Source organism: Culex pipiens, chromosome 1 (genome assembly GCF_016801865.2).
Source record: "Culex pipiens pallens isolate TS chromosome 1, TS_CPP_V2, whole genome shotgun sequence".
NCBI classification, from domain to species: domain Eukaryota; kingdom Metazoa; phylum Arthropoda; class Insecta; order Diptera; family Culicidae; genus Culex; species Culex pipiens.
In genome coordinates this window covers 5,044,857-5,062,217 of record NC_068937.1, presented here as the reverse complement: position 1 = coordinate 5,062,217, position 17,361 = coordinate 5,044,857, and the positions used below count along the sequence as shown (strand labels likewise).

The window sequence follows — 17,361 nt, the reverse complement described above, 5'->3', positions numbered from 1 at the left end:
TTGTGTTTAAAGAACTGTATGAAAAACATGTTTGAAATTATGACACAAAATTGATTATAGTTGAATTGCAAAGTTGATAGAGCTGTGCCAAATAATTGTAAAGAGGTTGAGTTAAAAAGTGGATAGAGCTGTGTCAAGAATTGTATGAAAGGAAGAAATTTGTGCGATTTTGAGCCAAAAGTTTTTAGAAAAAGTTGTGGCAAAAAAAAACTTATTTGAGTTATGTCAAACAGGAGATAGAGCTGTGCCAAAATATTATACAGAGCTGCCCCAACAATTTATTTGTGCCAATTACGTGCATGAAACTTTGGCACAACATTTATATTAACAAAGCTGCGTCAAAAAATTGTTGGAGAGTTGTACTAAACACACGAAAGACGACAGAGCTGAGAATTGTACAAGGCTGCTTTATCAACATGGTCGCAAATATGGCCTTTAATTGGTTAGATATGTGTTGAAACGTAGACAGAGCTGTGCCAGAAATTCGTTAAAACGTAGTGGCAAAACATGTTTGATTTGTGTCGAAAAGGAGATGGAGTTGGAGCCAAACAATTGAACAGAGCTGCGCCTTCGAAATGTTTGCAAATATGGCACAAAATTAGCTAGAGACGATAGTAGAGCTGTGCCAAAAACAAGTGCTTTGGTACACCAACAATTTGTTGGAGAAATGTGCCAAAAACATTTTTGGGTTGTGTCACAAATACTTGTAGCCAAAACATGGTTGAGTTGTGTCGAAAAGGAGATAGGTCTGTGCCAAATTGTTGTTAGAGCTACGCAAACAACGTGTTCAAGATTTGTGCCAAAAACATGTTTGAAATTATGGAACAAATTTGAATTCAGTAAGAAGTGAGTCAAACAGAAGATAGAGCTGTGCCAAAAAATTTACAGTAATCTGGCAACAAAATAGAAAGGGATGTGGATAAAACATTTTTGCAATTATGGCACAAAATTGGTAAGAGTTGTGTTACGACCGCTGAGATGGCCACACTGCCGAGCGGTGCAAAGTCGGCGGTGTAATCGGCCGACTCCATCTAGTCTGTCAACGCGCGCGAAAGGGAAAAGCAAAACAAACACAAAAAGTTCTCCATTTTCTAGAACAGACAGAAGATTCTGTTCGCAGTGAAACAATTATTAAACAGTCGTGTAATTTAGTGCGTTAGGGCCGAAAATCAACGTTTATTTGAAGCCTATCCAAAAAGCACACCTGTAAGTAGAGTGAAGAAGAAATTAGTGCCAATTTTGTTGAATCTAATAAGAATTACTTACCAGCTGCGCACGACGATTGAAGAACAGCACCGTTCACCGTACCGTCACTTGGCGCCACCTCGGACGGTGATGATAAGCTGTGAGTTTACCTGAAAAAGAAGAAATATGATTAATTAACAAAATATAAACAATAAACAGGAACTGGCGAAGGAGAAGGACTGTAGGAAGGTCAAGGAAGGAGGTTTATTGTGAGGAGGAAGACTATTTGAGTGAGTAGAAGAAAGGAACTGAAATCGTACATATACTTACCCTGAAAATATATTTTTAGTTTTAAAGCTGCTGGAGACAGCTGCTACGAAAAATTTAGTTTTACTCAGGTTCATCCGAACAAACTTTAAAATCAAATACTGGTTCGGAAATCTTCAACACGATGAGCAGCTCCAACCTGGACCAGACTTCAACTCTCTGCGGAGCGTGCAGATTTCTCACTGAAGCGGAGGAAATTATCACCTGCAGCAGCTGCAGAATGACGTATCACTCCCGCTGCGTGGATAACACGGCGGCGGATACGGAGTGGTACTGCCCGGAAGGTTGTCGGAACAATCCCGACGATTCAGCCGAACAAGCTCGCGAACAACCAGATGCGGCGACCGAAATGGATTGTCCGGCGGTTGGGCAAGCGGAAGAATTCGACGCGGAACGTTGGATCCGGGAGAAGCAGATCGAGATCGAGTTGGAGCTGGCGGAAAGGCAAGCGCAGATCGATCGCGAGCTGCGGGAGAAGGAAGAAAAGATGGCCGAAGCAATCCGGAAGGTAATGCGGCGGCAAGAAGCCAACTTGGAGCTCGAGCGGAAGAAAAAGGCGAACCATGAGAGGCGAATGGCAGAATTGCAGAGTTCGTTCAAAAGGAGGTCGTCCATCATCGACGAGCAGCTGGAGCTGACCAAGTTTGGCTTCGAGAAGATCCTGCAACGTCCTCAAATCGTCGACTTGAAGAACGAGGAGAAGGCAGGAGACGAGAAGATCGAACGCGAAGAAAGCTCGTCAGAGATGAGTGAAGACAGCGACGGAAGTTTGAAAAGCAGCGCAAAGAACACCGACGAGAGCGGTGCGAAGCTGAAAGAGGGATTCGTTAGCAGAAGTCCAAACGGGCTGGGGCAGCAGTGTTCCGGACTTGAAAAGCCACGACTGGCCGCGGGCGGGGGGCTCACAAGACAGCCTTCTTGCTACCCGAACGACCCAGAAGTGTGGCCAAAGTCTTCAGGAACGCGAGAAGGATCCTCGAAAGCCTATGGAGTGACAGACGAACGGAACCTTGCGGGGCTTCGAGACTGGCTCAAAGGTGCGGCGCGAGATACTGGACGGTCACTGGTGGATTGTTCGGAACTGCTGCCACTAAGCCACCCGGAGAGTGCGCGCGGACTTGCGCATCCGGAAGCGGACAAGCGTGTGAGGATCATATCGATCATATCGATCGAAAGCGCAGGGGAACAACTGTGCGAGCACATGGAGGCGACGGATCTCACGCTGTTGAATCCGTTCGCGAAGAAAGACCCAGGTAGCGTACCTCCGGACGGGGGCGAACGGCACTGGGCAACAAGGAAGGCGGAAGCGACGAACTTTCCGTCTCAAATCAAACCGGTCAAAATGGCCGGAGAAAGCAGAAGAAGGCAGCAAGAGAAACCGTTACTCTACTGCCAGAAGGAGGACAGCACGAGTCCGGACAGGGCTAACGAGAAGCAACAAGTAGCGTGCCACGACCACCAGTTGCGGTTCTGTGCGGAGATCGCGAAGCTTTCCGACGACGAACGGATCAAGATTATCGCAAGATGGGAACCCGGCGGCGATTTGCTATTCAACCAAAGCGACGCCGACGTTGAGTCTAACATCCTGGTAGCTCTTCCGGTTGCCAGCGCCGTCCTCATCGACAACTTCAGCAGCGCGATTGCGCTCGTAGTCGGCTTGGCTCCTGATCAGCGACACCGAGGTAGCTCACCGACTTCGGACGTAGCTACAGCTGTCGCACTGATTGACAGGTCGCCTGCAGTTCGACCGGGACTAGGAACCGTACAAGGGATACTCGCCGTGCAGCAAACGACAGAGGTGCATCGTACGTGGCAAAGATCCACGTTGTTAAATAGGTTGGACTTCGCGGTGAGCGCGACCTGCGGCAACGGTGTGGAGGCCAACGACGATCGGTTGGAAGGACGCTTCGGAGACCTGAGATGGATGCAGCCGGCAGGAATAGCTGCGTCAGGTCAACACCAAGCGCCTGTGAAAGATCCGGACAAACCGAACGATCACAGTCAACTGCAAGATTCGGTGGCAAGTGCTCAGCAAGGTCCGGCAGATACCTACCGGGTGGAATTCCGTCGGCAAGCGGAACACAATCTGTGGAGGCAGGCACAAGTTGACGATTTCCCGGAGAGGCAAAACCTGCATCAGAGTGGAAGCGAGCTGAGGGATGACACGAGAGATCATCAATGTGCCGGTCACGAAAAGGGTGGCGGAACACCACTGCGGCACCCCGACATCGGTCGGTTAGCAACCAAGAGCTGCAAAATGCGCGACAACGATGTGCACGAGAACGCAACGCATGGCGTGGCATATCCACGCATCTTGGTGGTCTCATCGACGGTGGATGCGCACAAGCAAATGGATCCGGAACGAGTTCTGGGAAGCACTGCAAAAGTAGGTGTTGGAAACGGAGGTGATGCTGGTTCGGCGTTTGTGGTCGACATCACTGCAGTGAACCGGATCGTCGAGGAGAACCTTCTAGGTCTGGGCGTGCAGAAGCTGACGGAGGAAAACGGCAGGACGACGACCGCGAGTGTCTCGGAGCGATTCGTGGTGGACATCAACAACAATCAACGAAGCGTCCACGAGCAATCGCATCGGACGGAGGAGGCTATCCAGTCGGAGCAGAAGAGCAGTGTAAACACAGCGGTACTGGAGGATCGTGGTAAATCCTACGAACCGGATGGTCCGACGGATGTTACGGGCTGGGGTGTTACGACCGCTGAGATGGCCACACTGCCGAGCGGTGCAAAGCCGGCGGTGTAATCGGCCGACTCCATCTAGTCTGTCAACGCGCGCGAAAGGGAAAAGCAAAACAAACACAAAAAGTTCTCCATTTTCTAGAACAGACAGAAGATTCTGTTCGCAGTGAAACAATTATTAAACAGTCGTGTAATTTAGTGCGTTAGGGCCGAAAATCAACGTTTATTTGAAGCCTATCCAAAAAGCACACCTGTAAGTAGAGTGAAGAAGAAATTAGTGCCAATTTTGTTGAATCTAATAAGAATTACTTACCAGCTGCGCACGACGATTGAAGAACAGCACCGTTCACCGTACCGTCACTTGGCGCCACCTCGGACGGTGATGATAAGCTGTGAGTTTACCTGAAAAAGAAGAAATATGATTAATTAACAAAATATAAACAATAAACAGGAACTGGCGAAGGAGAAGGACTGTAGGAAGGTCAAGGAAGGAGGTTTATTGTGAGGAGGAAGACTATTTGAGTGAGTAGAAGAAAGGAACTGAAATCGTACATATACTTACCCTGAAAATATATTTTTAGTTTTAAAGCTGCTGGAGACAGCTGCTACGAAAAATTTAGTTTTACTCAGGTTCATCCGAACAAGTTGAATTCAAAATTGGATAGAGCTGTGCCAAATAATTGTATAGAGCTGTGCCAAAGAGAAGAATAGCACCAACAATTTGGCGAAGTTATACCAACAATTGGTCATCAAAAAAGGCTCAAAAGCACAGCACAAATTGAACCATGGTTTGGGCTGTGCCAAAAACGTCATAAAAGTGAACCAATAATGTTAAAAAAACATTTGAGTAATGGCACAAACTAACCACAAACCATACCAAATCAACACCAAGAGCACAAACACTGAAACAAATTGCTCACCCATTTCTATGTAGGGCAATCAAGTCATAATCTCGAAAATACTTTCAACCACTAGAAAAAACGAATCCCATTCAGATTAAAATCACGCCAAACTGGTTCATCCCGCAAAAACCGCAAATCCCTTCGCTCGCTTGACTGAAATAATTATAATTTATCGTGAAGTACACGCTCAGCGCGATCTAGCCCAAACCTAACCTCAAAAAAAACCGCAACCGAATGATGGTGACGTTCACATCATCAAGAAATAAAACTAATACAGATAGAAATAAGTAGATCAAAGAGACGAGTAGGACTGTACTCACCACCAACGGGCCGTCCACGCCGGCACTGGCCACGGTCGCGCCGAACCACTGGTTCGACTTGGTGTCAACCTGCTCGTTTTTATCGTTGAACGTGTTTCCTAAATTGGGCGGTTCGGGATTCCGGGTTCGGAAGTGGGAAGAAAGAGAAAAGAAAACATTGATTTGAGTTAAAAAAATATGTGAGTGTTTTTTTTTTTTGCTGGAAGGGTCTTTATTTACAAAAGAGTTTTCAAGAATTAATTAATTGAAAAGTCATAAAAATGACTGGCGGACGTCATCACTATCGAACTACAAAAGGTGAGGAGTCGTAAACACATTTTCGGCGATTGAAATAAAAGAGAACTTGGTAACAAGCGTTTGCAAAGGAATTAAGTCACATTTTTTCAAAATAAAACATAATTAAATTTGACTACATATTTTACCAAAAAAAATATGAAAAAAAAACAAACCAAATATTTTAAAAGTGTAATTTTGACAGTTGTGGGAAGACGATTATTTATAACTCATTTTTAACCTAAACTTGAAATAACAAAAAAATACTTTTCAATGTTGGGTAGTTTGACTTCAATAAACTTTGAGTTAATTCAACCCAAATTTGACTGTCACGATTGAAAATCTTTTTTTGAAAAAAAAATATGAATTAACTTAAAAAGAACATATAAGAAATGATCAACACAACAACTGTCACAATTACACGTTGCTAATAAACCTCCCAAAATATGACAGAAAATGTTTTTTTTTCATTTAGCAGATAATTTTATTGAACCGTGCATTGTTTACATTCAAAAGTACTCAAAATCTGTCGGAACCATTTTTACTCAAAAATGAGTTTTCAGGCAAATGTCAAATTAGGGTTGTTTTAAATACTTCTTTTTGAGTAGGTTCAGTTGTGACGAGTTTCGAGTGCTTTTGAATAAACTTTGTTGTTGACAGATTGCACTGTTAACTGAAATTACTCATATTGCAAAAAATAACTGTCTTTCCTATTTTCTCAAGTGACACGTGCGACCAACTTTGACGCATGACATCCGTCAGTTCACTCATCACGAGGATGCCAACAGGGCAGAAGCTGTGCAAATAAAAGTGGCATATCTGTTCTCTAAAAGCAAAGCAGCAGCAGCAGCTCTAGATTTATTCTATTTTCCTTTCGCTATTTGCTCAATATTTCCAATGTGAAGAAGATCCGCTGAAAGCGAGCCAGTTTGTGTTGTTTCAACAAACAAAAGTGCGCGATCTACGAGAGCGTGTCAAAAGTAAAGCTCTTCAAAATGAACCCAAAATAAGCGTAAGCGTGGAATCAACGTTGTCGAGATCGTTTGTCACCCACCTTTCAGCGAGAGGAAGCACTGATCCAGACCTGAATGCGGGATTGTCAGAGGTTTTTTGAGGTTAGAATTGCTCCACCAACCCAAAATTTATGGCAACTATCTATCTCTCTAAGAGGGCTGTGGGTTTACACGTGATGTCTTTTTGTGGTGAATAAATTAAGCCAGATGGCGCGTCGGAGACGCGAACACAAACCAAAAAAAAAGCCAAAACCCAAAATGTTACGAAATTGAGCGAAGAGGTGTCACCGAAATCACCCACTGATGATTAGCTGTTGTGGCGGTGAAAAATGGTCCTTTATGGGTGGTTGTGTCGTGGCCGGAATAAACGTGCTACACGGTCACGAAAAGTGACCTAGTAATGAGTTTTTTCCTCAAATGTTGATGAAAGTAGCAAAAATGAGTAATTCTCTACAAGCGTGTCAAAATTATGCTTAAAAATGTATTAACTCAAAGTTATGTGAAATTTCTACAAGCGTGTTTATTTTTTATTTCTGTAACTGTAATTTAACTTCTTCACGGTCACAAATGGTAACCCAAAAATGAGCTTGAACCACAAAAAGGTGAAACTACTCTAAATTGAGTACAACTCAACAAGCATCTGTCATAGCTGACAGATGTCAGCTTAGGAAATTTGTGGCTACCCACATGTAATTTTGTTTTGCTGTCAAAAATGGATTACCCCAAAAATGAGTAAAAATCTACAAGCGTGCAGTGATTATCTGTCAAAATTGACAAATGACAGCCACCAAAATTTGTTTCTACACGGTCACAAAGAGTTACCGTAAACCGGGGTGACTTTGATAGGATTTCAATTTGTTTTTAGAATATTTTCCAACAGGTATGGTTTTTCTCAAGATTATTATTTTTAAAACATGCCACACAAAGTCCATGCACTATTTTGGAATTTTTTTTTTTCAATAGTGTTTAGAAAAATAGTTACGTTAAAACTTCTTGGTTTTAATTCCGGGGTGACTTTGATAGTCATAGTTTTTCTTGTTAAAATCATATTTAAGATGTTCAAACTTTATTTGTACGTTAAATGTACCATCACTAAAGTAGTTGATATAGTTTATAAGAAAAAAAATCAATGTTTATATTAAGTTAACTAAGTTTAAAGGCTTTTTAACAAAATACATATAAATTTTAGGTAAAATTGTTAAAAAGTCGGAATTTTGCCTGGAATTTGTTAAAAATAGTTTTGTTTATAAAATTATCGATTTATATTGCATTTTAAACTGAATTCGAAGCACAAATCACAAGTTTTCACATTTTACATGAAATTTATTCAACTGAATTTGCCTATAAATTTGGAGATTTTTTTTAATTGTGTTTCAAAAACACATATTATTTATTATTTACAAACTTATTTAACCTTCTCCTAGTGGAAAATTGTCCAAAGAACCCGAAAATGCATTCCGTTTTCCGATTAAAAATCATGTTCATTGAGAAAATCATGACACTTTGAGAAGTTTAAAATAATCACTTTCATCCACATTTTCTTAACTATAGTTAACTAACTTTATAAACTTTTCAAAAATTTATGAAAAGTTCTTCATGAGGTACTTTGAACACTTCTCTACCACGGTCAGTATGTTTCTGAACCATTCCTTACGTATTTTAATTGTACTCTTCATTTTGCGGAAAAATTGCAAACCTATCAAAGTCACCCCGGCTATCAAAGTCACCCCGTTTTACGGTACCCAAAAATGAGCTTAAACCACAAAAAAGGTAAAACTACTCTAAATTGAGTACAACGCAACAAGCATCTGACCATCTGTCAAAGCTGACAGATGACAGCTTCGGGAACTTGTGGCTACCCAAATGTACTTTTAATTTTGACAGATAAAAGTTGAAAATAAACGGATTAAACAAAGAGTACTCAAATTTGGGTCTGACTCAACACACTGTCAAAAGAATTGTGGCGAAAAAATGAATTTAATGTGTAATTTTGACAGTTTTATTACTCAATATTGAGTAAATTAACCTCAATTAGATTTGAGTAAATTCAACCATTTTTTTTACTCAAAATCTGATTATTTGTTTTTATTTGCAGAGAGTTTTTTTAACCGTGCAATGTTTACAATTAAAAAGCACTCAAAAGATTTAAACACTAAATTTACTCAGAATTTTGTATTCAGGCAAATGTCAAATTAGGGTTGATTTCAAACAGTTGTTTCAAAAACTCTATTTTGAGAAGAATGTGTTTCGACTAGTTTCGAGAATTTTTGTATTTCTATTTGATTCTTGATGACAGATTGCACTTTAAACTAAAATAACTCATATTGTGACGATAAAATGAACACAAAATTGAGTTTCCAGAAATATTGTAAAAATGAGTTTTGCAATTTTATATTGTTAAGAAGAAAAAAAAACATTTAAAATTTGATTAAAATATTTAAAACTACTAAAATTTTAATATAATCAAAGAAACTGTCAACAAAATAGAGTCAGAAAAATGAATGCAAATTAAGTACATAGATGTAAAAATTGACAGATGACATTTATCAAATAAAAGAAGATCCAAAAATAAATATCAATAATTATAAAAAAATTGCTCAAAACTGAGTAGCAACTACAAAAGCGTTTCAGAACTGCCAAACATAATTAGTGACGAAAGAATGAACTCAAAATTGGGTAAAAATTTTCAAGCATGAATCGACTATGCCACTCTACATGACTAACAAAGATAGTCCAAAAAAATAGTAAATAGTAACCCAAAAATTTAATAAAACATTAAAGCTACTGAAATTTGAGTCTACCTCAGCAAACTGTCCAAAAAAGGTTGCAGTAAAATGAACACAAAATTGAATAGATAAATGTCAAAATTGACAGATAAAATTTCCCAATTAAAAGATAACATCGGAAATAGTTGCCCAAAAATGAGAATTAGTTATCCAAAAACGAAAAAAAATAATTTACCCAAAATTGAGTAGCTTTTACCATAGCGTTTTGGAAACTGCCAAAAATATAAAATGACGACAAAAAGAACTAAAAATTGGGTGAAAATCTTCAAGCATGAATCGACTATGTCACTCTACACGACTAACAAAGATAGTCGAAAAAATATTTTTTAAATTTTTAAAGTAGTTAATAAAAACCAACTAAAAAATTGATTAAAACATTAAAGCTACTGAAATTTGAGTCTACCTCAGTAAACTGCCAAAAAATTGAGGCAGTAAAATGATCACAAAATTGAGCAGATAGATGTCAAAATTGACAGATGACATTTATCGAATAAAAAAACAGCTCAACCACAAATAATCCAAAAATAAATATCAAAAATTGTAAAAAAATTGCTCAAAATTGTTTAGCATCTACAAAAACGTTTCAGAACTGCCAAAAATAATAATTGACGAAAGAATGAACTCAAAATTGGGTAAAAATCTTCAACCATTCTACACGACCAACAAAGATAGCCTAAAAATGAGTTTTTAACATTTTTATGTACTTAATAAAAAAAATAAACAAAAAAATTGATTAAACAATTTCAAACTACTGAAAATTTAGTCTACCTCAACAAACTGTCAAGGAAATAATGTAGCAGTAAAATGATCACAAAATTGGGTACATATTTCAAAATTGACACTTGACATTTACCAATCAAAAGAACAGCTCATCGGAAATAGTTGCCCATAAATGAAAATTAGTTCTCCAAAATTGTTTAAAAAATAAACTACCCAAAATTGAGTAGCTTTTTTCTTGGTGTTTTGGAAACTGCCAGAAATAATTTATGACGACAAAGTAAACTAAAAATAAGGCAAACATCTTCAAGGATGAATCGACTATGATAAAGTGTGCTTAAAAACAGTGATCAAACAGTCAAAACTTGCTCAATCACAAAAGGAATTTTCATTTGAAAGTCAGCAAAAATTGTACCAAATGAATACAACTCAAAAATGAGTAAAACTCGACAAACACGTTTCAACAAACTGTCAAAATAGTTGGCGACATTACATTCAAAGTCAAAAGAATATTTTTAACACAGTTATTTATTTATTTATTTATTCTACACTCAAAATCTAAACTATCCTTCAAAAGGGTGCTCTTTCTAAACAAATGGGGTTTGCCTCAAACGTTTTTTCTCTTTACATTTAACATTGTCATTGTTAAAATTACATGATATATGAAGTAAAATTATACCGTCAATATTTACAAATCCTAAATCTACACTGTTTTTGCTGTGTATAAACTGTCAAAAATGAAATAATCCAAAAATGAGTAAAAATCTAGAAGCGTGCAGTAAAAATTGATAACTGACAGCAAAATGTTGCTACACGCTTACAAAGAGTAACCCTAAATTGAGTATAACTCAACAAGCATCTGAGCATCTGTCAAAAATGACAGATGACAGTTTCGGAAATTAGTTGGTACCCAAATGTACATTTTTTCTGTGTTTAAACTGTCACAAATGAAATAACCCAAAAATGGGTAAAAATCTTCAAGCGTGCAGTGATCATCTGTCAAAATTGACAACTGACAGCAACCGAAAAAAGTTGCTACACGCTTACAAAGAGCAACCTTAAATTGAGTATAACTCAACAAGCATCTGAGCATCTTTCAAAGCTCACAGATGACAGCTTCGGAAATAACCCAAAAATGAGTAAAAATCTACAAGCGTGCAGTGATTATCTGTCAAAATTGACAACTGACAGCAACCAAAAAATGTTGCTACCCGCTTACAAAGAGCAACCTTAAATTGGGTATAACTCAACAAGCATCTGAGCATCTGTCAAAAATGACAGATGACAGCTTTGGAAATTAGTGGCTACCCAAATGTACTTTTTTTCTGTGTATAAACTGTGACAGATGGATTAACCCAAAAGCGAGTAAAAACCTACAAGCGTGCAGTGATTATTTGTCAAAATTGACAAATGGCAGCAAAAGATTTTTGTTGCTACACGGTTAGAAATAGTAACCCAAAAATGAGCTTAATTACAAAAACAAATAACTACTCTAAATTGAGTACAACTCAACAAGCATCTGAGCATCTGTCAAAGTTGACAGCTAGGAAAAATTCGCCGATTCGCAAAAAACGCTCCGCAAACTTGCCGTAAATGTCCAGCTGCACGTGGGTCAGATTCAGTGTGAGGTTATGTCGCGACGACGTCAGCTGAACCAGGCTGGGCAGTTCTGTGGAATGTAAACAAACGGCGTGACTACCTGAGTTCGTTTGTATCACCAAGCGACCAACGGCGATGAAATTTTGCTGAGATTGTAACCGCCGTAAAGTGACAAAGTAAACAGATGGAACGAAAGAAAAATTCGTTGTTGCGACCGTGAAGGTTAGCGAGACTGGTGAGTTGGTGGAAAAAAGTGAGGTTAGGTTCCTCCAACGCAGCGCCGCCTACTGGGGTCCCACGCACGATTGCGACTTTGATCTGTTTGCATATTTTTTATTCATTTTTTTTCTCTCTACCTTTAGAGGGCGACACCGACTGATTGGCAATTATGATGTGATGTGGTTTCAGATTTCAGAGAAAAGGTAACGACTGTTGTAGGAGGTTAATTTATCGATTTGTACAATTTAGCGAAATTTTCAGACCTGATTAATTTTATTTTATTGTGTAACTTGACGGCATCATTTTACCGTGCAAATTTGACAGCTATTACCCAATACACTCTCACTAGAATTGAGTAATACTTCTGAAGACCACCTTTCTGAAATGTATTAAAATTAACTCAAAGCAATTAATTAAATTCACCCAACTATTATCATCCCTCACACCGCCATAACAATTTTATAGCGGTCTGTTTTCCCAATTCCCCATCAAAATTATCCCTCGCCGACAGTTTAACGACGGTTTCCCTTCGCAATGTCTACACAAATCAGTCTCAACCATAAATTATCTTCTCCAGAAGCGCTCCCTTCTTCAAAAATCGATTGTTGACATTTCCCTCTTCGTCTCGAAAATATTACCCAAAAAAAAGAGCGCGTGGTCTGCCATAATTAAATTATGAACTCCATTTGTTCAAAAATGTCACCACAGAAGAAGAGAAAAAAAAAACATCCAGGGTTAAAAATAAGTCGCCCTCGTCGTTGAAGTAGCAGCGCATAATTGGGACTGATTGCCCAGGCGTCTTTCAAAAGTCATCGTCGTTGCGAGAAAAAAGTTGCTAAATTGCATATAATTTGCATGCAAGTCCGTCCGAGTCAGGTCCAACGAAGGGGAAATGGAGCAAAAAGAAGGAAGTTTCGAGCGTGCCACCGCCACTCAGTGGCAGCAACAAGTTGCAATATTTATTTTTCTTGTTTGAAACTACGCACTTGTTGGGTTCACTTGTTTTACTTTCAATTGGGTACCCTTGAAAAAAATGGAGCTGGAAAGTTGTCTCCTTGAATTTTTGCAATTTAAATCGATTTCTGACGAACCTTGATTTGACAGTCATCATCCCATATGTCGATCAATTACGATGGTTGGAGTTGATTTTGCTTCCAGCTGTTGATATTAATTCGATACACGCTTAATTGAAGTCGTTTTAGCATGACAAACGTCAAAAAAGGCATTTTATAGCATCTGCCATAATGGTGGATGTCAAAATCCGATCAAAACAATGCACGCTAAACTGAAATAAAAAAGTTTGAAAAATATTAAATATTTATAGCACCTGCCATAATGACCACCCTCCGCCACCTGTCATCCCTAAATAAAAAAAAAACATCAAACAACCCATCAACCTGGTCGGGACCGGTGCATTGTCCGATCAAAGCCAGCGGTGCATTTCATAAATGTATACACAAAAGTCACAAAACAAATGACGTTTCGCTGTAAAGCGCGGCGCGGCGAACGCGCGCACACCCTGCATACTAAACAAGCGGCACAAACGACAACAAAAACAAATTAATCTGACCGGTTGGCAACCGGTCAAGGCATTGATCTTTCCGCGGTCGTGAAAATTTAGTTGTAACTTCGCGTAATCGGTCAAAAAAGGAAAAGGAGGGGTGACCCTTGGTCGCCATTATGGCGACTCGCTATAAAATTTTGACGTTTTGTCGACTGTTCAGCATCGAAAATTTGACATTTCGTAATTCGAGTCGGGTGACAGCCGGGTGCCAAGGGTTTCGAGGGAGTGGTCACCGTTGGCGGTCTCACGTTTAATGGTCGACCCCCTCGACTGTCAAGTACGCAGCATAATTGATCTCTGCGCGGGCCTTAATTATTGTGTTTAAAATCGACCACCGATGCAAGAGTATTAAGGGCTAAGAGAACCAGCTGGGAGTTTTTTCAGTAAAATTGAAATATCTCGAAAACGATACATTTTCTCAACAAACCGACCCGACATTTTGTAGCCAACATTCTTACGCACCTACTGGTTAAATATGAGCTTGATTGGTTAAGTCTAGCCTGAGTGGTTATCTTTTTAGTAAAAGGTACTAAAACACGTTGAAAAATGCCTTATTTTCCTCCCAACTTTTTAAAGAAATGAAAGCCTTTATGGAAAATCTAAGCTCGACAGTTTGTAGTCGAGACAATTACCTGCAATTTGATATATATAAAGCCATACTTTAGTTGTAAAATAATTGAGTGGTTATCTTTTTCCCAAAAAATATCTGAAACATAAACAAATTCTCGCAGATTTCTACTCTCTCATTTTGTTTCAAGTTCGCGTGCTCACAGTTCGTTTGCAGTGGTGCCAGAATATTTTCTTTATATTTTTTAAAGACTTTTTAAATCATTATATTTTTTTAATGATTTTAGAAATTTCAGGTAGGTTTTTTTCTGAAGCTACAGTTAGTTGGTGGTTGATCTTCGGTCTGTTGAGAAGTTCTAGGACATCTACCAACTCTATGGAGTTCAGAGATGAAGGTCAACCTGATCAATGGCTGCTTATATCAATGACTATGAAGTTGGAACATCTTCAGGTAGCTTCAGTGAGTTACACTGGGTAGATCTATGGTCTGTTGAATAGCTCTAGGATATCTACCAACTCTACGGAGTTCAGAGATGAAGGTCAACCTGATCAATAGTTGCTTATTTCAATAACTATGAAGTTGGAACATCTTCAGGTAGCTTCAGTGAGTTACACTGGGTAGATCTATGGTCTGTTGAATAGCTCTAGGACATCTACCAACTCTGTGGAGTTCAGAGATGAAGGTCAACCTGATCAATGGCTGCTTATATCAATGACTATGAAGTTGGAACATCTTCAGGTAGCTTCAGTGAGTTACACTGGGTAGATCTATGGTCTGTTGAGAAGTTCTAGGACATCTACCAACTCTATGGAGTTCACAGATGAAGGTCAACCTGATCAATGGTTGCTTATATCAATAACTGTGAAGTTGGAACATCTTCAGGTAGCTTCAGTGAGTTACACTGGGTAGATCTATGGTCTGTTGAATAGCTCTAGGATATCTACCAACTCTACGGAGTTCACAGATGAAGGTCAACCTGATCAATGGCTGCTTATATCAATGACTATGAAGTTGGCACATCTTCAGGTAGCTTCATTGAGTTACACTGGGTAGATCTATGATCTGTTGAGAAGTTCTAGGACATCTACCAACTCTATGGAGTTCAGCGATGAAGGTCAACCTGTTCAATGGTTGCTTATATCAATAACTGTGAATTTGGAATATCTTCAGGTAGCTTCAGTGAGTTACACTGAGTAGATCTATGAACTGTTGATAAGTTCTAGGACATCTACCAACTCTATGGAGTTCAGAGATGAAGGTCAACCTGATCAATAGCTGCTTTGATCAATGACTATGAAGTTGGAAAATCTACAGGTAGCTTCAGTAAATTACAGTGGGTAGATCTATGGTCTGTTGAGAAGTTCTAGGACATCTACCAACTCTATGGAGTTCACAGATGAAGGTCAACCTGATCAATGGTTGCTATTATCAATAACTGTGAAGTTGGAACATCTTCAGGTACCTTCATTGAGTTACACTGGGTAGATCTATGATCTGTTGAGAAGTTCTAGGACATCTACCAACTCTATGGAGTTCAGCGATGAAGGTCAACCTGTTCAATGGTTGCTTATATCAAAAACTGTGAAGTTGGAACATCTTCAGGTAGCTTCAGTGAGTTACACTGGGTAGATCTATGGCCTGTTGAATAGCTATAGGACATCTACCAACTCTATGGAGTTCAGAGATGAAGGTCAACCTGATCAATAGTTGCTTTGATCAATGACTATGAAGTTGGAAATCTACAGGTAGCTTCAGTAAATTACAGTGGGTAGATCTATGGTCTGTTGAGAAGTTCTAGGACATCTACCAACTCTATGGAGTTCACAGATGAAGGTCAACCTGATCAATGGTTGCTATTATCAATAACTGTGAAGTTGGAACATCTTCAGGTAGCTTCATTGAGTTACACTGGGTAGATCTATGATCTGTTGAGAAGTTCTAGGACATCTACCAACTCTATGGAGTTCAGCGATGAAGGTCAACCTGTTCAATGGTTGCTTATATCAAAAACTGTGAAGTTGGAACATCTTCAGGTAGCTTCATAGAGTTACACTGGGTAGATCTATGATCTGTTGAGAAGTTCTAGGACATCTACCAACTCTATGGAGTTCAGAGATGGAGGTCAACCTGATCAATAACTGTGAAGTTGGAACATCTTCAGGTAGCTTCAGTGAGTAGATCTATGGTCTGTTGAGAAGTTCTAGGACATCTACCAACTTTATATAGTTCAGAAATGAAGGTCAACCTGATCAATGGTTGCTTATATCAATAACTGTGAAGTTGGAACATCTTCAGGTAACTTCAGTGAGTTACACTGAGTACATCTATGGTCTGTTGAGAAGTTCTAGGATATCTACCAACTCTACTGAGTTCAGAGTTGAAGGTCAACCTGATCAATAGTTGCTTATATCAATGGTCTATATCTATCATCTATAGTCTGTTGAATAGCTCTAGGACATCTACCAACTCAATGGAGTTCTGAGATGACATTCTTTACAAAATCGACCGACATTATAAAATTTTGATTTCATATTTTTGTATTTTATAAATATTATGAGGAAACTCAGAGAAATTATATAGCACCTTCAGAAAATCAGCATTTTTGAATAAACTTTTTTCCACATCTACAGATGCCTCTTTTGTTCATTTATATTTATGAAAAAAAAATTTAAAAATGCAGTTTCAGAATTTTTTTTAAATAATTATTTTATGATAGTTAAGTTATGTATTTTTTAAGAGTTTTACTATTATTTCAAAACTCTCTTTATCATAACTTACAAATTTGCTCAAGACACTATATCAATAAAACTATTCCTTCTAGAGATCGTCAGCAAATGACCAAGAAGGTAAAAAAAACCTCAAATAAACTAACAAACAACGACATCCTTTCCAAGATACGGATTTTTGAATATATACAAACAATTTTTGAACGGACAGATGTCAAAATTGATGCAAAATACTTTCGCTTTTTTGCATAAGGCCTATACATTTTTAGCCATTATTTAGATTATTTCGTTTATTTCTCTTTCTTTCGAGAAATCTGAAATAACTCAGGGGGGCACTGTTGATTCCCAAAATCGACGGGTAAGCGTGAAGTTTCAATGTTTAAGTATCTCGTATATCATGAGTTTTACTAATTTGCATGCTCTTGCAAAAATAAAAATAAATAATAGGATTTTATTTTATTATTATTA

General features: G+C 38.7%; 1 protein-coding gene across 3 annotated transcripts in view; it reads right to left on the bottom strand.

Moving 5' to 3' along the window:
- Positions 1-17,361, bottom strand: part of LOC120424021 (integrin alpha-PS2) — a 102,298-nt gene that overhangs the window by 44,044 nt on the left and 40,893 nt on the right. For all 3 annotated transcript variants that reach the window (XM_039588036.2, XM_039588037.1, XM_039588038.2), the window contains exon 4: positions 5,429-5,526. In XM_039588036.2, the coding sequence (XP_039443970.1) occupies positions 5,429-5,526 (98 nt within the window). The remainder of the gene's footprint in view (positions 1-5,428; positions 5,527-17,361) is intronic.